At 40.1% G+C, this 18915-nt stretch overlaps 6 protein-coding genes across 6 annotated transcripts; 3 read left to right on the top strand and 3 right to left on the bottom strand.

Annotated features, from left to right (window-relative positions):
- Positions 1–922: 922 nt before the first annotated feature.
- Positions 923–3482, top strand: LOC115763145 (gamma-tubulin complex component 4 homolog). Its single transcript, XM_030705595.1, has 9 exons — positions 923–1079; positions 1152–1308; positions 1364–1566; positions 1627–1709; positions 1762–1930; positions 1991–2482; positions 2547–2913; positions 2979–3261; positions 3317–3482. Exons 1-9 carry the CDS (start codon positions 1011–1013, stop codon positions 3459–3461), a joined length of 1968 nt encoding a protein of 655 aa, XP_030561455.1. The 5' UTR covers positions 923–1010; the 3' UTR covers positions 3462–3482.
- LOC115763144 (conserved oligomeric Golgi complex subunit 4) lies at positions 3444–6322 on the bottom strand. The gene is made up of 8 exons (XM_030705594.1): positions 6156–6322; positions 5353–6089; positions 4982–5294; positions 4787–4920; positions 4121–4724; positions 3880–4065; positions 3586–3812; positions 3444–3526 (listed from the first exon to the last, which is right to left on the bottom strand). The coding sequence occupies exons 1-8, from the start codon at positions 6255–6257 to the stop codon at positions 3484–3486; spliced, it is 2346 nt and encodes a 781-aa protein (XP_030561454.1). The 5' UTR covers positions 6258–6322; the 3' UTR covers positions 3444–3483.
- A 313-nt stretch (positions 6323–6635) lies between these two features.
- Positions 6636–7818, top strand: LOC115763146 (probable protein arginine N-methyltransferase 6.1). The gene is made up of 2 exons (XM_030705596.1): positions 6636–6740; positions 6807–7818. The coding sequence occupies exons 1-2, from the start codon at positions 6705–6707 to the stop codon at positions 7794–7796; spliced, it is 1026 nt and encodes a 341-aa protein (XP_030561456.1). The 5' UTR covers positions 6636–6704; the 3' UTR covers positions 7797–7818.
- A 128-nt stretch (positions 7819–7946) lies between these two features.
- LOC115763142 (nuclear pore complex protein Nup154) lies at positions 7947–13063 on the bottom strand. Its single transcript, XM_030705592.1, has 12 exons — positions 12671–13063; positions 12456–12618; positions 11880–12397; positions 11642–11814; positions 10622–11574; positions 10298–10552; positions 10082–10234; positions 9475–10021; positions 8878–9412; positions 8346–8812; positions 8156–8278; positions 7947–8094 (listed from the first exon to the last, which is right to left on the bottom strand). The coding sequence occupies exons 1-12, from the start codon at positions 12767–12769 to the stop codon at positions 7962–7964; spliced, it is 4119 nt and encodes a 1372-aa protein (XP_030561452.1). The 5' UTR covers positions 12770–13063; the 3' UTR covers positions 7947–7961.
- Positions 13064–13268: 205 nt separating this feature from the next.
- On the top strand, positions 13269–14400 carry LOC115763147 (60S ribosomal protein L9). The gene is made up of 3 exons (XM_030705597.1): positions 13269–13340; positions 13683–13933; positions 13999–14400. The coding sequence occupies exons 2-3, from the start codon at positions 13693–13695 to the stop codon at positions 14328–14330; spliced, it is 573 nt and encodes a 190-aa protein (XP_030561457.1). The 5' UTR covers positions 13269–13340; positions 13683–13692; the 3' UTR covers positions 14331–14400.
- Positions 14401–14486: 86 nt separating this feature from the next.
- Positions 14487–18663, bottom strand: LOC115763143 (protein aubergine). Its single transcript, XM_030705593.1, has 9 exons — positions 18457–18663; positions 17732–17852; positions 17191–17669; positions 16928–17120; positions 16720–16847; positions 16500–16654; positions 16048–16437; positions 15864–15974; positions 14487–15799 (listed from the first exon to the last, which is right to left on the bottom strand). The coding sequence occupies exons 1-9, from the start codon at positions 18550–18552 to the stop codon at positions 14899–14901; spliced, it is 2574 nt and encodes an 857-aa protein (XP_030561453.1). The 5' UTR covers positions 18553–18663; the 3' UTR covers positions 14487–14898.
- Positions 18664–18915: the final 252 nt, after the last annotated feature.

The following is an 18915-nucleotide window of genomic DNA, read 5'->3' as shown; positions in this document are numbered from 1 at the left end:
TTTGTTGGGCTTATGCAGTAAATATGAATTTAATATACAGTAGGCACTTTTCATATCTGCAGCAGAGAATTTAATTGAGCTCATATAAAACCAACAAGAATATTTATGTATATTTTCTCGAGCCTGCCTCGCTCTTTTCAGCAAGATTTTCCCATGTCAGCAGTTTTGGCAACGGGCAACCAGGCCCAAAGAAAGCATTGGGCATTCGTGAGGTGTTTGGCTTTGTGCTTTGCATAGCTTAAACTTCATGTGGGCAACAAAGGTGCAACAAAGGTGGAAGCGGACCATAAAAAACATATTTGTTAACATTTTTGGCCAGCTTATCGAGCCACGGCGGACACACGAACTTTATTTATTGCGGCGATGTCCAGGGTGTAAATTCTCCACACTGTCGCACCGAAAGACAATAAAATTTGACAACTTTGAAAGCAGAAAGGATAATTTATATGCCTATGTATATACAGATAAGACTAGGTGTAGCCAAAATCGAAATTCATTGTTGCTTATGCTTTCCTTATGAAAAGAAACTTAAGCTTTGACTTTCGCAACTGGCTTCAGCAGATTTACTGGTAAGAAATTCAAAGTGGGCTAGGAATTAAACCTAAAGTTACGATTCTGGAGTATCATCATTGTAAAGTACACCAAGACTTCAATCAATATCTAATTGCCTTTAAAAATAAGTTTTACATAAATACCCATGTGCATATATATCAATATACATACATAGATATGCATATATATTAATCAATTATAGCTACTTGGATTCATTGTGCTTACCGCCTAACAAATTCAAAAAGTAACAGCTGATGTGCTCATCGTTTCGTTCTATTTTTCGATAGGCACTATCGATTATGTGTGACCGTTTGTGAATTCGCGTGTTATCGATAGATCTCAGACGTTCTCCTGCCTATTTAGCATTCGCACAAAAGACAACAAATGTTTAAGCGAATAACGCCGGGCGTTTTAATACTAATTTAATTTAATTTCTGGTTATATGCAAGCTGTAAAAAATGATACACGATATTTTACTATCGTGCTTGAGTTTAAGCCGCAAAGGAATAAGTATTCAAAGTTTTCTTGTGAGTCTAACATGTTTACATGCCCATGTGTTTCTATGTGTAGTTATTATATTATTATTAATCATTTTTTAGGCAACACAGGTAGTAGAAAAATTTATGCATCCTTGTGAACGTAGAATTTTTATGGACATTGTTAGCATCTTAAATAACGTCAGTGAAGTTGTACGATTTGCGAAATTTTTTGGAGGCGTCAGTCAGCACGACATTTCGGACTACACCGAAGCAAAAGGTAATTTCGAGTTGTAATGCTATTTGCCAGTTGATTTTATTGTTAAGTGTTTCAGAATTCTCTTCGGGCTATTATTTAAAGAACTTTGCCAAAGGTATCGACAGTGCGCTTGAGGAATATTACAATGAAATATTACAATTGGAATCTTATTCCGAAAAAAATACAACCAACTCTTTGGCATATATCTACAATGCCTTGGAACTGCACTCAACGGTTGTACTCTTTTTGCGTAAACTTATTAACGATGCTAGAATACAGGTAAGCTGATTAATTTCCATATCTTATCGAAGAAGAAACATACTTTGTATTTTATTTAAGAAACTTAATGGCTGCAGGCTGCTACAAAACCTGCATCAAGCATATGAGCATGGAGATTTTCGTATGGACCACATAATCGCCAAGTAAATGTCAATTATCCAATTCAAATGATAAGATTTAATTAATCATTTTTAGAGTATCCAAACCCGTCAAGCTGGCTTTCTTTTCGCACCTGACCCACTGGCTCTTGTTCGGTGTTATAGATGATGAGCACTCCGAGTTCTTCATCAACTATAGATCCTCGAATGAAAGTGGTCTGAAGAATGCCAGCGAGAAATCGGTGACTAGCAACAATACTCATGCGGTAATTAGATTGATAATTAAATTAAATTTATAATAATGTTTGCTTTCTTTGCTTGTACAGAGTTCATTGAGTGAGGAAGAGATATGGCAGTACGAAATCCAATTTAGTCAATTGCCCAGCTTTGTGTCATCTATTTTAGCTGAAAAGGTGTTATTTGTCGGTCAAACGGTTCTTGTTTTTAAATTGGACCGAAGTAAACATAAAAATGACACTTGGATGATGAAAATGCCTGGATCATTCTGTGATGATGTTAGTGAACTTTGGGATGGCAAAGAAGGCATGTTTTGTAAAATGATTGAAGACTTGAATCAGGATGATAAGATCGACATATTTCACTTGGAAAGTGTAATTAACCAAATCAAGAAATACGTTAGCCAACGTCTGTCAGAAATAGCAGTTATCGAAGATGATTTGGATCGTCAATTGTATCTGATAAAAGACTTTTACCTATTGGGACGCGGTGAATTTTATTTGGAATTCTTTCGTCAACTATATGAGAATTCAGAAAACCTTGCTGAGCTAAATGCTAAAAACTATACAAAAGCCTTCGAGGTACGCACATTACAATCAAGAGTTATAACTATTTTAATAATATATCTTCATAATACTGTTACAGATTGCAGCAAACGTAATGGGAATCGTTGATGATTTGGAGAATTTCTCGCTAAGTGTTCAAAACATTACCATCGATTTGGAGGAGAGCTGCGAGTTTGCCATATTTCAAAACCTTCATCTCAAATACATATATAAATGGCCATTGAATCTTTTGTTTTCGCCAACAACGGTGGAACGATACAATACTGTGTTTCGTTTCCTTCTAACTGTTCGGAAGCTACAATATGATCTTCAGCTTGTATGGGCCCGCCACAAATGGGCCGCTAAAACCGCAAATCCGGTGAACCTAAAGATTATTAATTTTCGTAATCATCTAATGTTCTTTTTGGACAACTTGCAGTATTACATACAGGTGGATGTTCTTGAATGTAAGTTCGTAAAATATCTATATTACAGCAGAAGTATAAAGATTAACATTTCCTTTTTATTATAGCTCAGTTCAGTATTCTCATGAGTGTCATTGCTAGTAAAGCTGATTTTGAAGAAATTCAAAGAGCTCATTCAGTTTTTCTAGCCAATGTTCTTTCACAATGTTTCCTGCTGACCGATGAAACCGACAAAAAAATAAATCTTACCCAGTCAACACGTCATTCCCAATATCCGGTTTATGGAACAATTCTTGAGATCTTCAGTATTTGCGAGAAATTTAGCGTCGTGAATTGTTCGGAAGAAACGCCCGATGATCATTTAAATAATGTTGATAGACTCGAAGAACGGTAAGCTGAGCAAATTTCATTTATATATGTTTATATTTTTCAAATATTTTTATAGATTTAACATTGCCATATCGGGATTAATTAAATTATTGGTTAACATTAAAAGTGCATCCAGTTTCGGTCCGCTTTCGCAGTTCTTATTAAGATTGGATTTCAATCGTTGGTTTAGCGTAAAGAGAACTGAAAACGCAGCATCATAATTTTTATAAAAACGCCTTCTGCTTAAAGCTGCAAGCGTTTAATGTCATCCATACGAAAATCGGTTCTACAAAAGTGAACAAAAATAAATAATTTGATCAGAAGCATACACATATTTAAATTTACCTTAATGCCAGAATAGTACGTGCTTCGTTAGGGGTCAGTCGCCAAGAAGGCATATCAGAATTATTTTCGGGATTCCAATACTCGGACAATTCTGAAACTTTATCTAAATTTAAAAGCGTAGCAATTTGTGAAAGACGTGTCATCTTATCGCGCACAGACCAGGAAGTTGCACCCGTTAAGTAGGTGCCTAAGGCACGCACTTCCTGATCCAGAACAAGTCCGCCGAGCTGCAAAGTAAAACGAATAATTTACTGAACATGTTGCTGACTTTCATTAATTAAATATCAATTTTACCCGGTTGAAGGTGCTCTTCTTAATAGCTCGTTCTAAGCGATTGGTTACTTCTGTAGCCAATATGCTGACGAGGGCATCATAATTACGTGAACTTAATGCATTTTTAAACGAATTCAAAAGTCCATCTAATTGCACAATGAAATACTGAACAAATGTTTCACCAGCTTCGTACGCGGACAGTTCCTCCTAAAGGTTTTAACCAATTATTAAGTTATAAAGCATAGGTATCGCAAATGGTTACCTCTGTTAAATGGTGACTGTAGTTTAGGAATTCATCAACCCAAGGATTTAAGCGTGGCCTTATCGCACTCGACCTTAGTTGCTGTATGCCAAAGTCAACGGTTGCTTTCAAAGCATCGCGTATGGTTTTGAGTTCAGTCAAGCAGCTGTCTAGTAGCTGTCGCTCTACTTGGGATATGTTAGGGAATGTGCCTGCTATCTCCTGCTCCATCGTCTGCCATAGGGTCTCAATATACTCCGTCGACATATCGGCATTATTCAATTGCACTATGAAATTCGTTCGAACGCGATCAGCATCACTCGAATGTAATTTACCCTGCTGAAGACTCGTTTGTATTGCATTGTAGGCTTGCGCTAAATCAATATAACCAGATGGATAACCATTTTTTAAAGGCGCCTTCAATGCAGTGACAAAATCGCCATCTAGGCATGATGCAACATTGTTAATAACAGCACAAGTCCCATTGATAGATTGCGTTGTCAGGGAGCGTCTAATCGATTTGCGTAATATAAAGAAAACTTCATCCACCATTGAGGAACATTGCTGACCAGCTTCATAGGTGTCCAGTCCAATGGCTTTCATAACGCTTTCCTCCATAAAATACCTGAAGATCAATAGGTTAGCATTATAAGCGTAAATATGTTGTAAATGTGCATCTTAAAATACTTTTCAAACAGTAAGTATGTGCTTAGAATTTCCTGCATTTGGCGACTTAAGTCGCACTTCTTCACAACCCTCTCGTATTCGTCTAGTATTTGCTTTTGTGCTTCCTTATCTTGCAAACATGTCTCAGCATTAGTCTGTAATTAAAATTGTCTTCATTTAGTTTGTTATTTCTTGTCTTGTTGCGTAAAGGATTACCTGCAAACGACGGCGCATAAACCGGAAGTATAACTCGATTCTGGAGTGCATGACCGTGATTTCGGCTATGATAGCGTCTATATCCTTGGGGTTTAATTTATCTATAGAACCACCCGACGGCTTTCGATAATGTCCCAAAGACTGTATGCTGTTGTTGGCCATACTGGCGCCGCTTTGTCGCTGAGCGCTGTCGTTGACCTGCTTGATGCGGTACTGAATTTGCCGATTTTTGTTGAATTCCAGGAGCAAATTTTTGACTTCAAGATCGCATTCCCTTTGCAATATGGTTACCATATCTACCAATGATGAAGATCTATAATCGACAGTTAAAACTCATGAATTTTACTTCAAAAACAAATCCGTATACTCACTCTTGTCCATAAAATGCTTCAATAATTGGCTGATTAACTTCGACGACTCGGGCAAAGTTTTCCAAAATCGCAGTCAAGCGATCGGCATAGGCCAAATGAAGACGTCGCTCGGCCTTTGCAATGTCCTGCGTGTTGCGCAGCTCCTTCTGCGCTTTTGCCGACAGCTTTTGGCAAATGTAGCCACTGAATTTCTCTATACCGATGCGGTGACAACCAACCAATGGAAATATTTTAAAGAATCTCTCAACGGAAGCCAGGTCATCGTGTTGGACAGCCTCATCGAAACGTTTTGAAATTAATTCCCTCATTTTTTCGGTGGCATCCTCTAGCGTGCGTACAGCATCGCTCACCGACGTAATGGACCCCTGGACATCATCCGCTGTGCGTTGTAATAGCTGTTGGTCCATTGCTAGAAACCGGGCGATATGTCCTGCACCCTTCTCATAATCCTCCTCATTTATAGCCTTAACCACGCCCTGACTACACAACTGCAGATCGATCAGATCGTGGACACGTTGCTGGCACTCAGACGCCCGGCATCTGGCCAGATCCAGCCGGCGCACTTTTGCACTTACGGATTCAGCCAGTTGTGCGGTGTTTACGATTTGCATATTTAACTTGTTGGAATCGTTCTCCACGGCAAGTAATGTGGTCATAGCCTTACTGATACCGCTTAATTTTGCCTCAATCTGACATTGCTTGGACAATACGGCCTCGAGTCTGGCATTCACCTTTGCCTAAAAATTGTTGGGTGATACCATTGTTGTCATTCTATAACAGTTATAAAACTGAAAAGTACATACTTCTTTTTCTGCAATACGCAGCAGACCTTCATCCACTTTCTCAGTTGTACTAATATCCCAGCCGCTAAACATTTCGTTTAGATTTAATTTACTCATTTCCATTTGTAATAATTAATTTTTAATACAGACATATGAAATAATTGAAGCTGATTTGTTTATGTTGGAATTTACGTGGCTGACCAAAGAACTGAACTGGTTCATTATAGAATTCCGCTACCTTGTCACTGTTTACATTTAACCTTAACATTTTGATTATAGTTATTAACAGGGAGTTTTTCCAACAATACTGCCTTTTATCTTATTCACGAAGCTAATAATTTTCTTTGTTGCTTTTCACTACTTAATTGTTGATCAGTTTGAACAGTAGAACTGAAAACTGCAAGTTAAATATAAATGTTTGTTTCTGTAATTAACAGCTCTGTACGTGTTATTGTTTTCGCGGCTCTGTTAAATAACAGCAGTGTCAAGCATTACATTTAACCTAAAAAGAATTCACTTTGAGTGTTTTTGTGTATTTTAATTTATTAAAACTAAATAAATACTGTTATAATGAATAACTATTTTACCGAATATGAAAATTTAGAGGTAATCAGTTGGTGCGCTACGTAATTCTGATAATTTATAAAAGCATTCTTATTTATATATTTGCAGGTGCACGAGCTCATGCTGAGAGATCGACCACGACAAGAAGCGTACTATAATGCCATTCTGAAAAACAAGGAACTGTTTAAGGATAAAATTGTGCTGGATGTTGGCGCCGGTACCGGTATACTTTCCGCGTTCTGCGCACAAGCCGGTGCCAAGTTAGTCTATGCTGTGGAAGCCTCAAATCTGGCCACAAAAGTAGCACTGGATCTGATTGACGAAAATGGACTTACCAGCGTTGTTAAGGTAATACATTCCCAAATAGAGGAATTCGTGCTCCCGGCTACAGCGGAGAAAGTGGATATTATTGTATCTGAGTGGATGGGATTCTACCTACTCCATGAAGGCATGTTGGACTCTGTGCTCTTTGCTAGAGATCATTTTTTAAAGCCGGATGGACTTATGTTCCCCAGTGAGTGCACCATTTTTGTGGCGCCATGCTCTGTGCCAACTCTATTTGATTACTGGCAAAATGTTGACGGAGTAAATATGGAGCGCTTTGCCAGTAAATTGCGTTCACAAAAATCAACAAGACCGGAAATTATCCAACTAAAATCCAACGATTTACTACACGAAGGCATCGTGTTCCATTGGATGAGCTTGCTTGATGTCAATGCCAAAGATCTGGATGAGATATGTTTTAAGGAAGTCGTCGCCACACAAATTGCGGGTAAGCATCAAGGTTTCTGTATATGGTTTGAAGTACGCTTTCCTGGTGAGGAAACTGTAGCACTGAGCACATCTCCCCTCGCGCCGGAAACCCATTGGAAACAGTGCGTTGTAGTACTCCCAGAAGACAATTGTGAAACTTTAGAAGAGAAATCTCCGGTGGCTTTTCAAATTTTAATGAAACGCAGCGCAAATGATGCGCGGAAATACAACTTGGAAGTAGAGCTGCTTGATCCCAATGTTGAAGAGCATCCAATGCCCTGCTCCTGCCACATGACAAAATGCATACTGACAGAAGCCCATCTAAAGATGATGGACACAACATAGTGTATGCGAGTTGAGTATGAGTTGCTCAGTTTGTAAGACATGAAATATTCAATTAAATAACACGTACATCTTTTATACCTCAGTCAAACTTAACAGCTATACCATTGTTTTGATCTATAAAATATACCATTTGAAAATAACTACAATATACGCCAGCCAGAGGCATTAACCTAATAGCCGTTGTAAACGGCATTGGAGCTCCTTGAGAGAGTGCTGTAGACGGTTGGTGTCCGGTTTCTGATAGCAGATATTTAAACATGCCGCAACTATATCTTGTGCCTTCCCCAATATTCGTCGCCTAATGGAAACAATAATTATAATATTTGTATGCTGGGAGATATTAAAACAGAAATACTTACTTGGAACGGTACCAAATAGCTTGAGAATTATCAGCCAGAAGCGTAACGACGCGTATAGCCGACTGGATTAAGTGCCACTCGTTGCCCTCGTTCGCCCAAATGCGCTCATTCATCGAGATCATTCTAAGGAAAATAAATAAACATTAAAGATTAAACTGTAGACAGGAATTAAACGAATGTAAACACTTACCTGGAGTAATATTCTAAAAGCAGCTCAATGTCTAGCTTCATGGCAAACAACTTTTCTGGCACTGTTCCCTCCGGCAACTGTAGTTGACAGGCCTTTATCTCCAGCTCTCTTATGAGGAAAGCAAATGGAAAACACGGCCCGGATTCGCCAAACTCTCGCACTAATAGTTCAATTTTTGTAAATAGTTTTATGCTACGCTCTTGTGCCGAGCCAGGGCCATCAACGGCGCTGTTGATAATATTGCCCCAAACGGACTCAATTAACAAGGGATCATTGTGATTGGAGCAATTAAGTATCGACAGTTGGCATTCCCAGAGGTCAAATGGATCGGCGAAGTTTTGATACAATTGTGTAATATCATATAGCGCAATATTTAAATCCTTTATGGCCTGCCTGGCTGCTGGATTTGTGTTGACAATCGAACTCATTGCACCAAGCACTGCTTTTTGTACGCGCGCAATTTCCAACTGTAAATTCAAGTAAAAAGTAGTCAGACAAAAAAGTTCACGGTGTATAAGTAGGGCATGCTGACCTTATCCTCCAACTCCTTTAAAAATATACCATTGGTGACGGACGAGCCAACTGTCTCATTGCGCATACACATAACCGCGCGCACCAAATAGTCAATGCGCACATCCAGAGATATGTTTTCGCTTCGCGTCATTGCCAAATTATCGAGAATCTGGGCTGCCTGATGATGATGTCCGTTCTTCTCATAATACTTCCAAAGTAAGTCAATTAATTTCACATTCTCTGGATTGCGGCTAACACTGCGCCGCAAGAACTCGCCCAACGATGGCTCAACCAGTTCCAATAATTCACTGTTCATCTCGTGGGACAACAACCATTCATAGATCGTAACATGTATTAGTGGATCTTTCATTCGAAGTGCTTGGGTCGTGATCTTTTTAATAATCTGCTTTGATTTGTTCTCCATATCGTGATGATCCTGAGTTGCTTCGCAATTTAGTTGAAAGAGACGACTCTGGTCCCGATCGGTTTTACTGTTACGAACTGTGTGATAGGCATAGTCCAGCATGAGTTGCACCTCTTTGTAGTAGTTCATACTGCAAGAAAAATTGTTCATCTTGAAGTTGCAGTCACTTTTGGTTAGGACCCATATATTTACCGTGTGACAAAGCATGTGTAACCCTCCCGATCTTCAGCAGGCTCATTGTTATTGTAATAATGTATACCAATTTCTTCGGGATCCATTTTAGATGCACACGTGGCAGATAACTCAACAACACCCTCGTAAAAATCTACCGAAATGAATTGTTGACAAATACTATGCAACGGCAATGTTGGAGCTGCATCTAAACACATTTGCAAGGTTGTAGATAGTTTTTGTTGCTTTTCCGCTGCTGATTTACAGTTCTTGGCGCTCATTAGTATTTCGGTGGCCTTATAAGTCACTTCATCCTCGTGTCTGTAGAGATTCGGGCATAGTTGCCGCAAGTTATCGGACACTTCTGTCACATCCGCTTTATCTTTGAGATATAAATTGATAAGCGCAATGATCAGAAAAGCACACACTTCAGAGCGCGCAATCAACAGATCTCGAAATGTGCAACATCTCAACATTTTCTGATGTTCGGGCGACAATTGCTGGCAAAGCAACTGAAATTGATGATCAATTAAGATGCTCCACAGCGACATTACCTCACAGGCATGTTCTGTGAACAATTATAAATAATATTAACATGGTTTAATATGGTGGAGTTGACAGAACTTACTAATAAACTGATTCAAGGCGGATAGCGAACGCTTTTCCTCGATCTGTGCCTGCTCTGTAAGGTTGCGATGTTCGTTTAGTGGCATTTGCGCGTTGCTCATCATCATAGGACTCGGTCTACCCAAATGACTCTCATACGGCAGTCGTCTTGTGGCTAAAAATTAGAACAACTTTTGATCAGAAGCCTATAAAGAGAAGATTCAGAAATTTGGCTTACCAGAAATATCGTGCACCGAGTGTTTGTCCAAAAAGCAGCGCAACGAACGTAATTCGGACAGTAGCATAGTGCAATCGTTAATTGTTAATTTTGAACACAAATTCTCGTCGACACAATGCGATTGCCAAACGGAGCGCAACATGCGAGACACATACAAAAAGAGGCCATCATGTTTTGCAGAATATAAAATGGGAGAATTCTCATTACTCGGCATCGAGTGCTGCTGCTGTTGTTGGGCGGATTGTGTAGCCGAAACTGGAATTGGAAATTTCGAAGATACAAACTAATAACTGTATTTTGATTGTCTTTATGCGAGGCACTTACTAGGACTAATTGGCTGATTGTATTGGCCACTCATTACGCCGATGTTTGAGCTATTCGGCATGGGTGTCGACATATACATTGGCGGCATTCGCTCTCTGCCCGGCATGAGAGTGTTTGTGCCCATGGTACTATTATGCAAGTTACGGTTGGTTGAGTTCATAAAATGTTGATAGCACGGTTCTCCACCGTACAGCATAAATGCTTGGGTGGCCCATAAGGCAATGTCACTGCCACGTAACTGCTCCGAGGTGGCCAATAAGAGTGCAGTAACACAGGCCTCTCGTTCATTCTGCGTTTGAAAGAACATTTTCACTGCCTCGTGATGGGGACCCTTGCACGCCAGCAGCAATTGCTGCAGTATATGAGCGGCCTTGAGTAGCTCCACTATGTGGGTGCCTTGATTGGTTAGCAAGACGATTCTACGCGGTGTTCGTGCATTGTATAGCAGTGAAGTTGTGTTGTCCATTATTGGATCTTTCACTTCTGCCACGCTCCAAACGATGCCATCAAGACCTTCTAATGCCGTCGACTCTACGAGGTAAGTAAAGTTTGTAAACGGGGCAGAGCTAACTGACCATAGTAAATCCTGCTCCTGTTGCTGCGTAGTCACCATCAACATTGTGCCCTCACTGTGGTATGCAGCATGCACATGTTTTGGTTTATTGGTCGTTGCATTCGGTGTGTAGCCAGGCGGCAACCTTACGTGCAGTAGGTAAATTCCTCTTGGTGTTTCCATATCTCCCTGCATCATTGGCAGCACATTATTTGGATGGAGAACACCAAAACTGTCAGTCCCACAGTTTAGCGGCTGCTGTTGCACATTTAACCTCGTCGTAGAGAAATAAAGACGCACACCGCACTGCGTGACAGCAACGAGATGCAGGAAATTTGAATTATCTGTGCTGAGCGGACAAATCGCTTTCACGCTTTTGAATATGGATGGATCAACAGTTCTACATAATGAAAATTGAAAATAATTATTATTATCCTTTTGCTTTTCTAAAGAGTCTGCACACATACTTAATCAAGCTGACCGCTTGGCTTGCAATATCATTTTGTGTTATCTTTCCAAGCCTTCGCACACCTGTAAAGTTCGTGCCGATGTGCCATGCTTCAATAGAACTCTTCTCAGTTAGTACATAAAGCAAGTTTCGACCATTGTCAATAACAATTTTCTCAATAGGATCGACCTCCTAAAAAGTGTAGAGTATTAGTATTAATTCTTGTTTCCATGCGGGGTTTCTTTTGTGTAACTCACCGAAAATACTTTCAGAAAACTTGGTACTATATAGGAAACCAATCCTTGCGAATGGTTTATCTTTTTACAACGCTTGCCAAACCAGCTTGACTCAGAATGATAATCAATTTCGTAAAGGCAGCCATCCCGACCGCCTAAAAAGATGCGTCCATCCTTAGTGCCCTCTATGACATTAATTGATATATTATCTGTTCCAAGCACGAATAGGGGCTTGTTTAACAGCTGCATTCGGGTACTACTCGCTGCCGTGCATCTGGAATCCTTCTGCTCCTCAAATGTAACACCCAGCACAATCACTTCGATGGGTGTTGTCAACAATAGCAGATACTTGACGTCGTTGATTAGAACGCCTGCCTTTGGCTTGATTAAGCCAGCGCTCAAAATTAAATGGCTTAAGCCATCGTAGTAGGCAACGTCTCGAGCCTGCTCATATGTCCATATATATATATCCGAATCTATTGTCAACCATGCGCGTCCAATTTCCGGAAACAAGCCCATTATGCAGTGGCATTTGATATCTATATTAAAATGAAAATTAATAACAATCGCATCATTGGCGTACAGCAAACTATTTACGCTTGAAGTGCTCCAGGACTTCATTGGGTATTCCACATTTGGTTAGTGTTCGCAGTTGTTGTAGGTTATGTGTATCACCGGTGGTCAGTTGCGACAGGGTTTGGTAATCATAATCGTTGAGGCCACTCATCGTTGCTCTCCCATGTTGACTGATGCCTGTTAACTATTCAGTAATATTAGTTTGTGCCGTAAAACAACGCCCTATCGTTTGTTACCTCTAAGAGTTCCGGCTTGTGCCTGTCTCGAAAGTCGTGACACTCGAGCATATTGCCCGCTGTCTGTAGGACATCAGGTGGCGACGCTGTGTTATTCATATTTGTAAGCTTTATTTACACAAACCAAAGTATTTAAATATCACAATTGTAATGTTCCCCGTTAAACCGCTTCGCCACATAAAATTTGCAAACTGCCGCCGGTTGGAGAGAGAGATCGGCCCACGCCATACAGCTCCCGCCATTAATTTTTTGTCTCGTTCCTCTGTTAAGTTAACATTTACCAAAATGTTGTTAACATCGGCAATATTTTTTTCTAGGACATTCTGACGTAATTCGACTTGATTATAATAGTAGATTATAACAGTTAGCAGTTCGGCTTAATAGATAAAACGAAATGAATCAATAAGCATTTTGCTTTAAAAAAAACCTTACAGTGACGCACAAATTTGAAACTAGCAGCTGTTAACAACTTTATAACATGGATATTACAGCAGTATAACATATCAGCTGTTGCTATCGATAACGTTGTGTTTTCTAAAGTTAATTAGGTTGGCAGCACCGATAAAATTCCCAAAAATATCCCTGATTAATTTGCCGGTGTGGCAACCTTAAACTAAACGTCAAATATTTCCTTTCTTTTTTCAGCCTCTTTCCGGTCGGTCTGCAGTGTGTAAGTTTCCAAATAATTTGTATACAAAATGAATATTAAAACATCAACACAATGAACGAATTTAATGAATCCCTAAGTGTGTTATATGAGTGACATAGTAATAAGTTTGTTGTATATGTATTTATTTAATCACAAAAGCGGCAAAAATGGACCGTATACCAATTTCAATATACATACCGGAACCCAGTAAAATTGTTTTGTTTATGCTCATAGAAGCTACAAGTGCGAAATGTATTTGAAATGCAACCATAACACACATTCTACATACCCCGAGTTACCTTTAATTGTAGCCTTATTCTCTGTTAATGTGGCTAATTGAGGTATTTGTTTACTATTTTGCAGTGTCGTCAAAATGCGAACGATCAACTCGAATCAGTGTGTCAAGATCCCCAAGGATATTAAAGCCTCCGTGAAGGCGCGTGTGGTCACGATAACCGGCACCAGAGGCACCCTGAAGCGCAGCTTCAAGCATCTGGCTCTGGACATGTACATGTCGGACAAACGCACCCTCAAAGTCGAGAAATGGTTCGGCACAAAGAAGGAGCTCGCTGCCGTGCGCACCGTGTGCAGTCACATTGAGAACATGATCAAGGGTAAGGTGAAAACCCTATAGAAACTGAAGGACTTGGATTTATATACCCATTCTTCCATATTGTAGGTGTGACGTTCGGTTTCCAGTACAAAATGCGTGCTGTGTACGCTCATTTCCCCATCAACTGCGTTACGTCCGAGCAGAATTCTGTTATCGAAATCCGTAACTTTTTGGGTGAAAAGTACATTCGTCGCGTGGAGATGGCTCCTGGTGTGACAGTTGTCAACTCAACAGCCCAAAAGGACGAGCTTATCGTTGAGGGCAATGACATTGAGGCTGTCTCTGGCTCTGCGGCGCTCATCCAACAGTCGACCACTGTCAAAAACAAGGATATTCGTAAGTTCTTGGATGGTCTGTACGTGTCGGAGAAAACGACCGTTGTGAAGACGGAAGCTTAATGACATCCATTGTGCTTCAATTAAAAGTTTTAATAATAAAAGAAAACGCTGATGTAAACTTTACAACCTACACTTTGTGGTTTAAAATAGTTGAATTCTTTGTTCAGTTTAATTGGGCTTTTCTTGTGCCGCACCAAAGTCAAATGGACATATTGAAAATGTCCACAAACGCAAATACCTCTTTCAATCAGCAGCTAAAATTAAAGATATACATGAAAATTAGAAACAAAATCATTTTTTATTGATATAAATCACAATCAATACATTGCAAGTCAGCGTTAAATAAATTGTTTATAGAATTAGCACAATCATGTGAGTAAGTCTTTCCGACTTGATATTTTCGTCCACTTGAATACAAATTATATAACCACTTCGGGTTTGGATACGTATCAACTGATCCCACTATATAGAAATACATATGCTTATTTCATATGTACGATTAGTAGGTGTTACAAAAATTAAAATCCTGTCAGGCACTTTGAAATTTGTAGACGCAAGTGTCTTTTCTAAATACAAATGACGTTTCATATATATATAATATTATATATATATATCGTATTAGAAAGCATTACAAAAAGTATAGTTGATTTTCCAAGCCAGACGAAGGGGATCGATGTATACTCTCGGCAATAAGAAAGGCCAACTTATGAGCATATTGGCAGACGGCTGGCACCCGACACGTTCCTGACCAATTGTAGTACATATGCGTCATTTTATAGGATAGCATTTGTAGTTTGTCTGCATTTAAGCCCATGTTGTCGTGTATAACATTGTAGCTAGTTGGAGAGACCGTGCCCTGTTTCACTGCCTGCGAGACCAAAAAGAAATCGTAACGTTCCGGTAATGTGATGATATCGTCCACAACTGTTCCCGGTTCAGGATTGCGCATATTGACAAAGTAGCGTGTGTTAATCCGTTTAGCGACCACAATGAAAGCCATCCGACAACCTTCATCCCTGCCCGCTGATTTGTAGATTTTATCAAGTTGATCCTTGAGAAATTTAACTTCAGTATTGACCACTTGATAGAGCTGGCCGTCGCCAACACCGTCACGGAAGAATAGAATGCGCTCTGGCAAAGTGCCGCGATGCTCACGATATGCCTTTAGGGCACATGTCATATTCAATGACATTTGATCGGAGAGTTCCTGGCCCTTCATATGCTCCGTTACCGATGAATAGTAGCGTTCGGAGAATTTCATATCCAAGCTAGCCACCAGGGCACCATAGGATTTATTTTTATTCTTCGACGAGTGACAGACATCAAAGCCGACAGTCATAAGACCCTTCAGGGGTAGCTCAATCATCCAAGGAGCGCCCATTAGCTTGGCATTCATTTGGATAACCACTTTTGTTGCAATCGACATTAGGCCACCGGATTTTTCAGGACGCGGTGCAATTGTACGGAGTGTAACCACTTGTGATGGCACGGGGCGGTCCACACAAGTTCGCTTCTTGATGCAACTATATCTATATGTACACAAATGAGACTACGATTAGCAAGTATCCCTGCTCAATATCTGAATGTGCTTACTTTTCCTCGTTTGGTGATTTCATAACCAGCATGATGATTTGTGGATCCTTTGCAAAGGCATTATCGATCGCCTGCGAATAGTTGCCATTGCGATCATCTGACATTTCATCACTGGACAATAGCGAATGTTTGTTTTCTGTTATTTGAGTTGGTTGTGGGTGAGTTGGGTGGTTTGAATACATACTATCTTGGCTCGGCGATATGCATTTTCATGCCATTAGCTGCCCGTATACATAGTTTGACAAACTCCTGAGCTTCCCGGAGATTGCGACGTGGTGTTATGACATACCAACGCTTTATGTCCACATGCTTGTACATTGAGTTGTTGCGAAACTCAAAGGTCCAGTCCGCGCGTGCATCGCACAAGTAGCGCTTTTCATTACCAAACACAATTTTCTCCGGCGGCAGAACACGTCCAGGTATCTCGACCAAAGCCGTGTCCAATTCAATGTGCCAGGACTTCATCACTTCGGCGCTCAGCTTCGACTGCTGCAGGCGCTGATTAAATACGCGCAAACGTTCAATACGCCGATTAGGCGTCAGTCTAGTGTGCTCGCTCATGGCTTTCATTAATCTATATAATAAACGATTGAGATTCAATTTATAATGACAAGATAAATGTGTCCAATTACATACTGAAAGTTTGAGCGCATATCATCGGTCAAGCCTGTAGCGCGAGCCAATTCAGGTATCAACATAATAAGTTGACTGACTCCGCCGCGAATATTCTTCTCTGTTGGGCGAGACACTAGCAGCGGTTGTTTGTAGTCACGAATTGTGATATTGTAGCGCTAGAATGAATAAACATTTTTTAAATCAATCAAAAATCCAGATTTCCCCTCTTTTGCATACTTACTTTTTTGTAGTATTCTATGTAAGTAATGTCGCCATCCTTGGTATTAAACGTCGACAACGGTGACGAAACAAAATCCACATCATCTACTCGATATGTTTTATTATTGTAGTCCGTCAATACAATTACGCCTGTGTCAAAATATTTGGGTTATAATCGTTTTAAGCTTAGTTCTTGACAATAAGAACCAATTGGTTTTAAAATAACTTGCCGATTACTTCACGCTTGAAGGCAGCTTGGTAGTCGTCGCTCTCGCGAATCACCTTTGATAGAACATGATATAAGCTATCCGTTCTCATCACCTTGTGGGCAATCTCCGTGCATAACAGAATGTCCGATTCGTGTTGACGAATTGATGTTGTATAGCCGGGCCATAGCTCTACGCGGAAGCGATCTAGGATAACCTAGCATTGAAAATATGTATAAGCAAGATTGTTAAGCGCTATTAGAGCTCCTTTGCCAACTCAGTTTTACCTTTGCTTGTGGATCAAAGAAATTACGTGATACCAATTGAAGCTGAAGTCCCTCCAGGGCACGGCGAAGGATCAGATTAAGTACTTGAAACTGTTGATTGTCGGCTGCCTCAACGGTGCCGACACTTTTTATCTTTATCTGTATTTTTTCACCAGCCCGACTTTCAGTCACTAACTCCAAAGTGTCTTCCTTAAACTTGGTGGTGCAAAACAAAACCGTTCCGTCAAATATGTAGCCACCCAAGAGCTGGCGGTGCTCGCTTAGTAAGCCACGACGCAGCCTCGTGTTATCGACATCTGGAGAGAAGTCTACACGATACTGATAAATGGTCCAGTTGGGGCGCTTTTGCACTTTATAGTAATTAGTTTGCACAGTTATTTTGCGGCCTGTAAATCCTGCCTTAGTAATTAGTCCAGAAGGTCGAGAATGCACCACGTCGGTAAGTACACGGCGTCCTCGAACCGAGCCACGGGCATCACCTGTTCACATAGAAGAAATCTGTAAAAATGCTGTTCTATTTGTCGATCAAATACTATCTTACCCTCAGCACATTCTGCCGACCCCAGATCTGCGGGTTTTCTTGTCTGCTCCTGTTGGCCACTCGATTCGGATTCAGTGCGAACTGGCGGCTGCCGCGGGGCAGACGTTTGCGCAGGTTGACCCTAAAGTGAATTAGAGCTCACATATTAAAAAATGTGCAAATATATAAGAATATTATAAGCTGTCAACTGTTTCAAGGGTATTTGAACTTCAGTACACCCAACAACTGTACTTATCCAGTCTTCAAATTTATTTCTTTTAAGGTAGTCGCACGCTTTTCTTTCAAACTACGAAATCGTTTACATTGTGGGCAGCGCACGCATGTGCAATTAAAGCGTGAATACATGCGTAATGAGAACAAAGAATTGCCGTTACTTTTCCATATCGACCATTGCTCGCAAGCGTCTTTTTCGCAACATCTTTGAATCTCTTTGCAAACCTTTCTGATAAATAGTTTCTCTTATTTTCGCATTTTGTACAATATCATTCTCCGTTTCCGTTATCAAATGAACACACAGAAATTTAATGCAAGCAAACCTTAATGGCCTTGAAAAACTATACACACATACATACAAGCCTTAGGATGCAGTAGTAATTTCATAAGCGTACCTACATGTATGTATGTATATGTACATATGTGGTTTGAAATCTGCCTGTTTTGTCCATGCATGTACACAATTACATTTTTAGCAAGTAAAATTTATGCACCATTTTTGCACTACATACCAACTGAGGCCCCTGTCTTTGACTCAATTCTTCATTGCGCTTATTACCGCGTCCACGTCCACGTGAATGTCCCGAATTAGCTGGTAAATTATTCATGACTATATGTTAGACTTCCACACAAATGATGCTGACCGTCGCAAATGTCGGAATGAAGTTTGAAATCAGAGAAGCAGAGTTGTCACTCGACTCGGCTTTGACGAAGTCTCTTCGCTCGTCTGTTAACATGACACATGATAATGCTCGGTTTTACTTACAGTGAGCACGATTCTGCTCTAGGAGAAACTGCCGTTGGCTTTTCCGAGAAGCAAATTGTTTACAGAAATGTCGCATCGTAAATTCTAGGGATGGAAATATCGACTCTTGAAAACATTCTTAAAAGCTTACTAGCAAGTGGAATTAATAATCTGATTGAGCACTTGTTCCAAACAATGAAAAAGTTCTTAATTAGTTCATATAGAA

The sequence above is a fragment of the Drosophila novamexicana genome, unplaced genomic scaffold (assembly GCF_003285875.2).
Source record: "Drosophila novamexicana strain 15010-1031.04,08,12 unplaced genomic scaffold, DnovRS2.1 tig00000689-arrow-pilon, whole genome shotgun sequence".
Classification (NCBI taxonomy): Eukaryota; Metazoa; Arthropoda; class Insecta; order Diptera; family Drosophilidae; genus Drosophila; species Drosophila novamexicana.
The sequence above is the reverse complement of the archived record's forward strand: the minus strand, read 5'-3'. Positions and strand labels throughout refer to the sequence as shown.

Bases quoted from the DNA above. Each gene is read 5' to 3' on its own strand.
- LOC115763147 (XM_030705597.1), top strand. From the start codon at position 13,693: ATGCGAACGATCAACTCGAATCAGTGTGTCAAGATCCCCAAGGATATT. The intron at 13,934-13,998 runs GTAAGGTGAAAA...TCCATATTGTAG, and splicing joins CATTGAGAACATGATCAAGG to GTGTGACGTTCGGTTTCCAG.
- LOC115763146 (XM_030705596.1), top strand. From the start codon at position 6,705: ATGAATAACTATTTTACCGAATATGAAAATTTAGAG. The intron at 6,741-6,806 runs GTAATCAGTTGG...ATATATTTGCAG, and splicing joins CCGAATATGAAAATTTAGAG to GTGCACGAGCTCATGCTGAG.
- LOC115763145 (XM_030705595.1), top strand. From the start codon at position 1,011: ATGATACACGATATTTTACTATCGTGCTTGAGTTTAAGCCGCAAAGGA. The intron at 1,080-1,151 runs GTGAGTCTAACA...ATCATTTTTTAG, and splicing joins TAAGTATTCAAAGTTTTCTT to GCAACACAGGTAGTAGAAAA. The intron at 3,262-3,316 runs GTAAGCTGAGCA...ATATTTTTATAG, and splicing joins GTTGATAGACTCGAAGAACG to ATTTAACATTGCCATATCGG.
- LOC115763144 (XM_030705594.1), bottom strand. From the start codon at position 6,257: ATGGAAATGAGTAAATTAAATCTAAACGAAATGTTTAGCGGCTGGGAT. The intron at 4,921-4,981 runs GTAATCCTTTAC...TTTTAATTACAG, and splicing joins TTATGCGCCGTCGTTTGCAG to ACTAATGCTGAGACATGTTT. The intron at 3,813-3,879 runs GTAAAATTGATA...TTTACTTTGCAG, and splicing joins AGAAGAGCACCTTCAACCGG to CTCGGCGGACTTGTTCTGGA.
- LOC115763143 (XM_030705593.1), bottom strand. From the start codon at position 18,552: ATGAATAATTTACCAGCTAATTCGGGACATTCACGTGGACGTGGACGC. The intron at 17,853-18,456 runs GTATGTAGTGCA...AATTCACTTTAG, and splicing joins AAAGACAGGGGCCTCAGTTG to GGTCAACCTGCGCAAACGTC. The intron at 16,438-16,499 runs GTATGTAATTGG...TTTATTATATAG, and splicing joins GATATGCGCTCAAACTTTCA to ATTAATGAAAGCCATGAGCG.
- LOC115763142 (XM_030705592.1), bottom strand. From the start codon at position 12,769: ATGAATAACACAGCGTCGCCACCTGATGTCCTACAGACAGCGGGCAAT. The intron at 12,398-12,455 runs GTAAATAGTTTG...ATTTTAATATAG, and splicing joins AGTCCTGGAGCACTTCAAGC to ATATCAAATGCCACTGCATA. The intron at 8,279-8,345 runs GTAAGTGTTTAC...TATTTTCCTTAG, and splicing joins CTTTTAGAATATTACTCCAG to AATGATCTCGATGAATGAGC.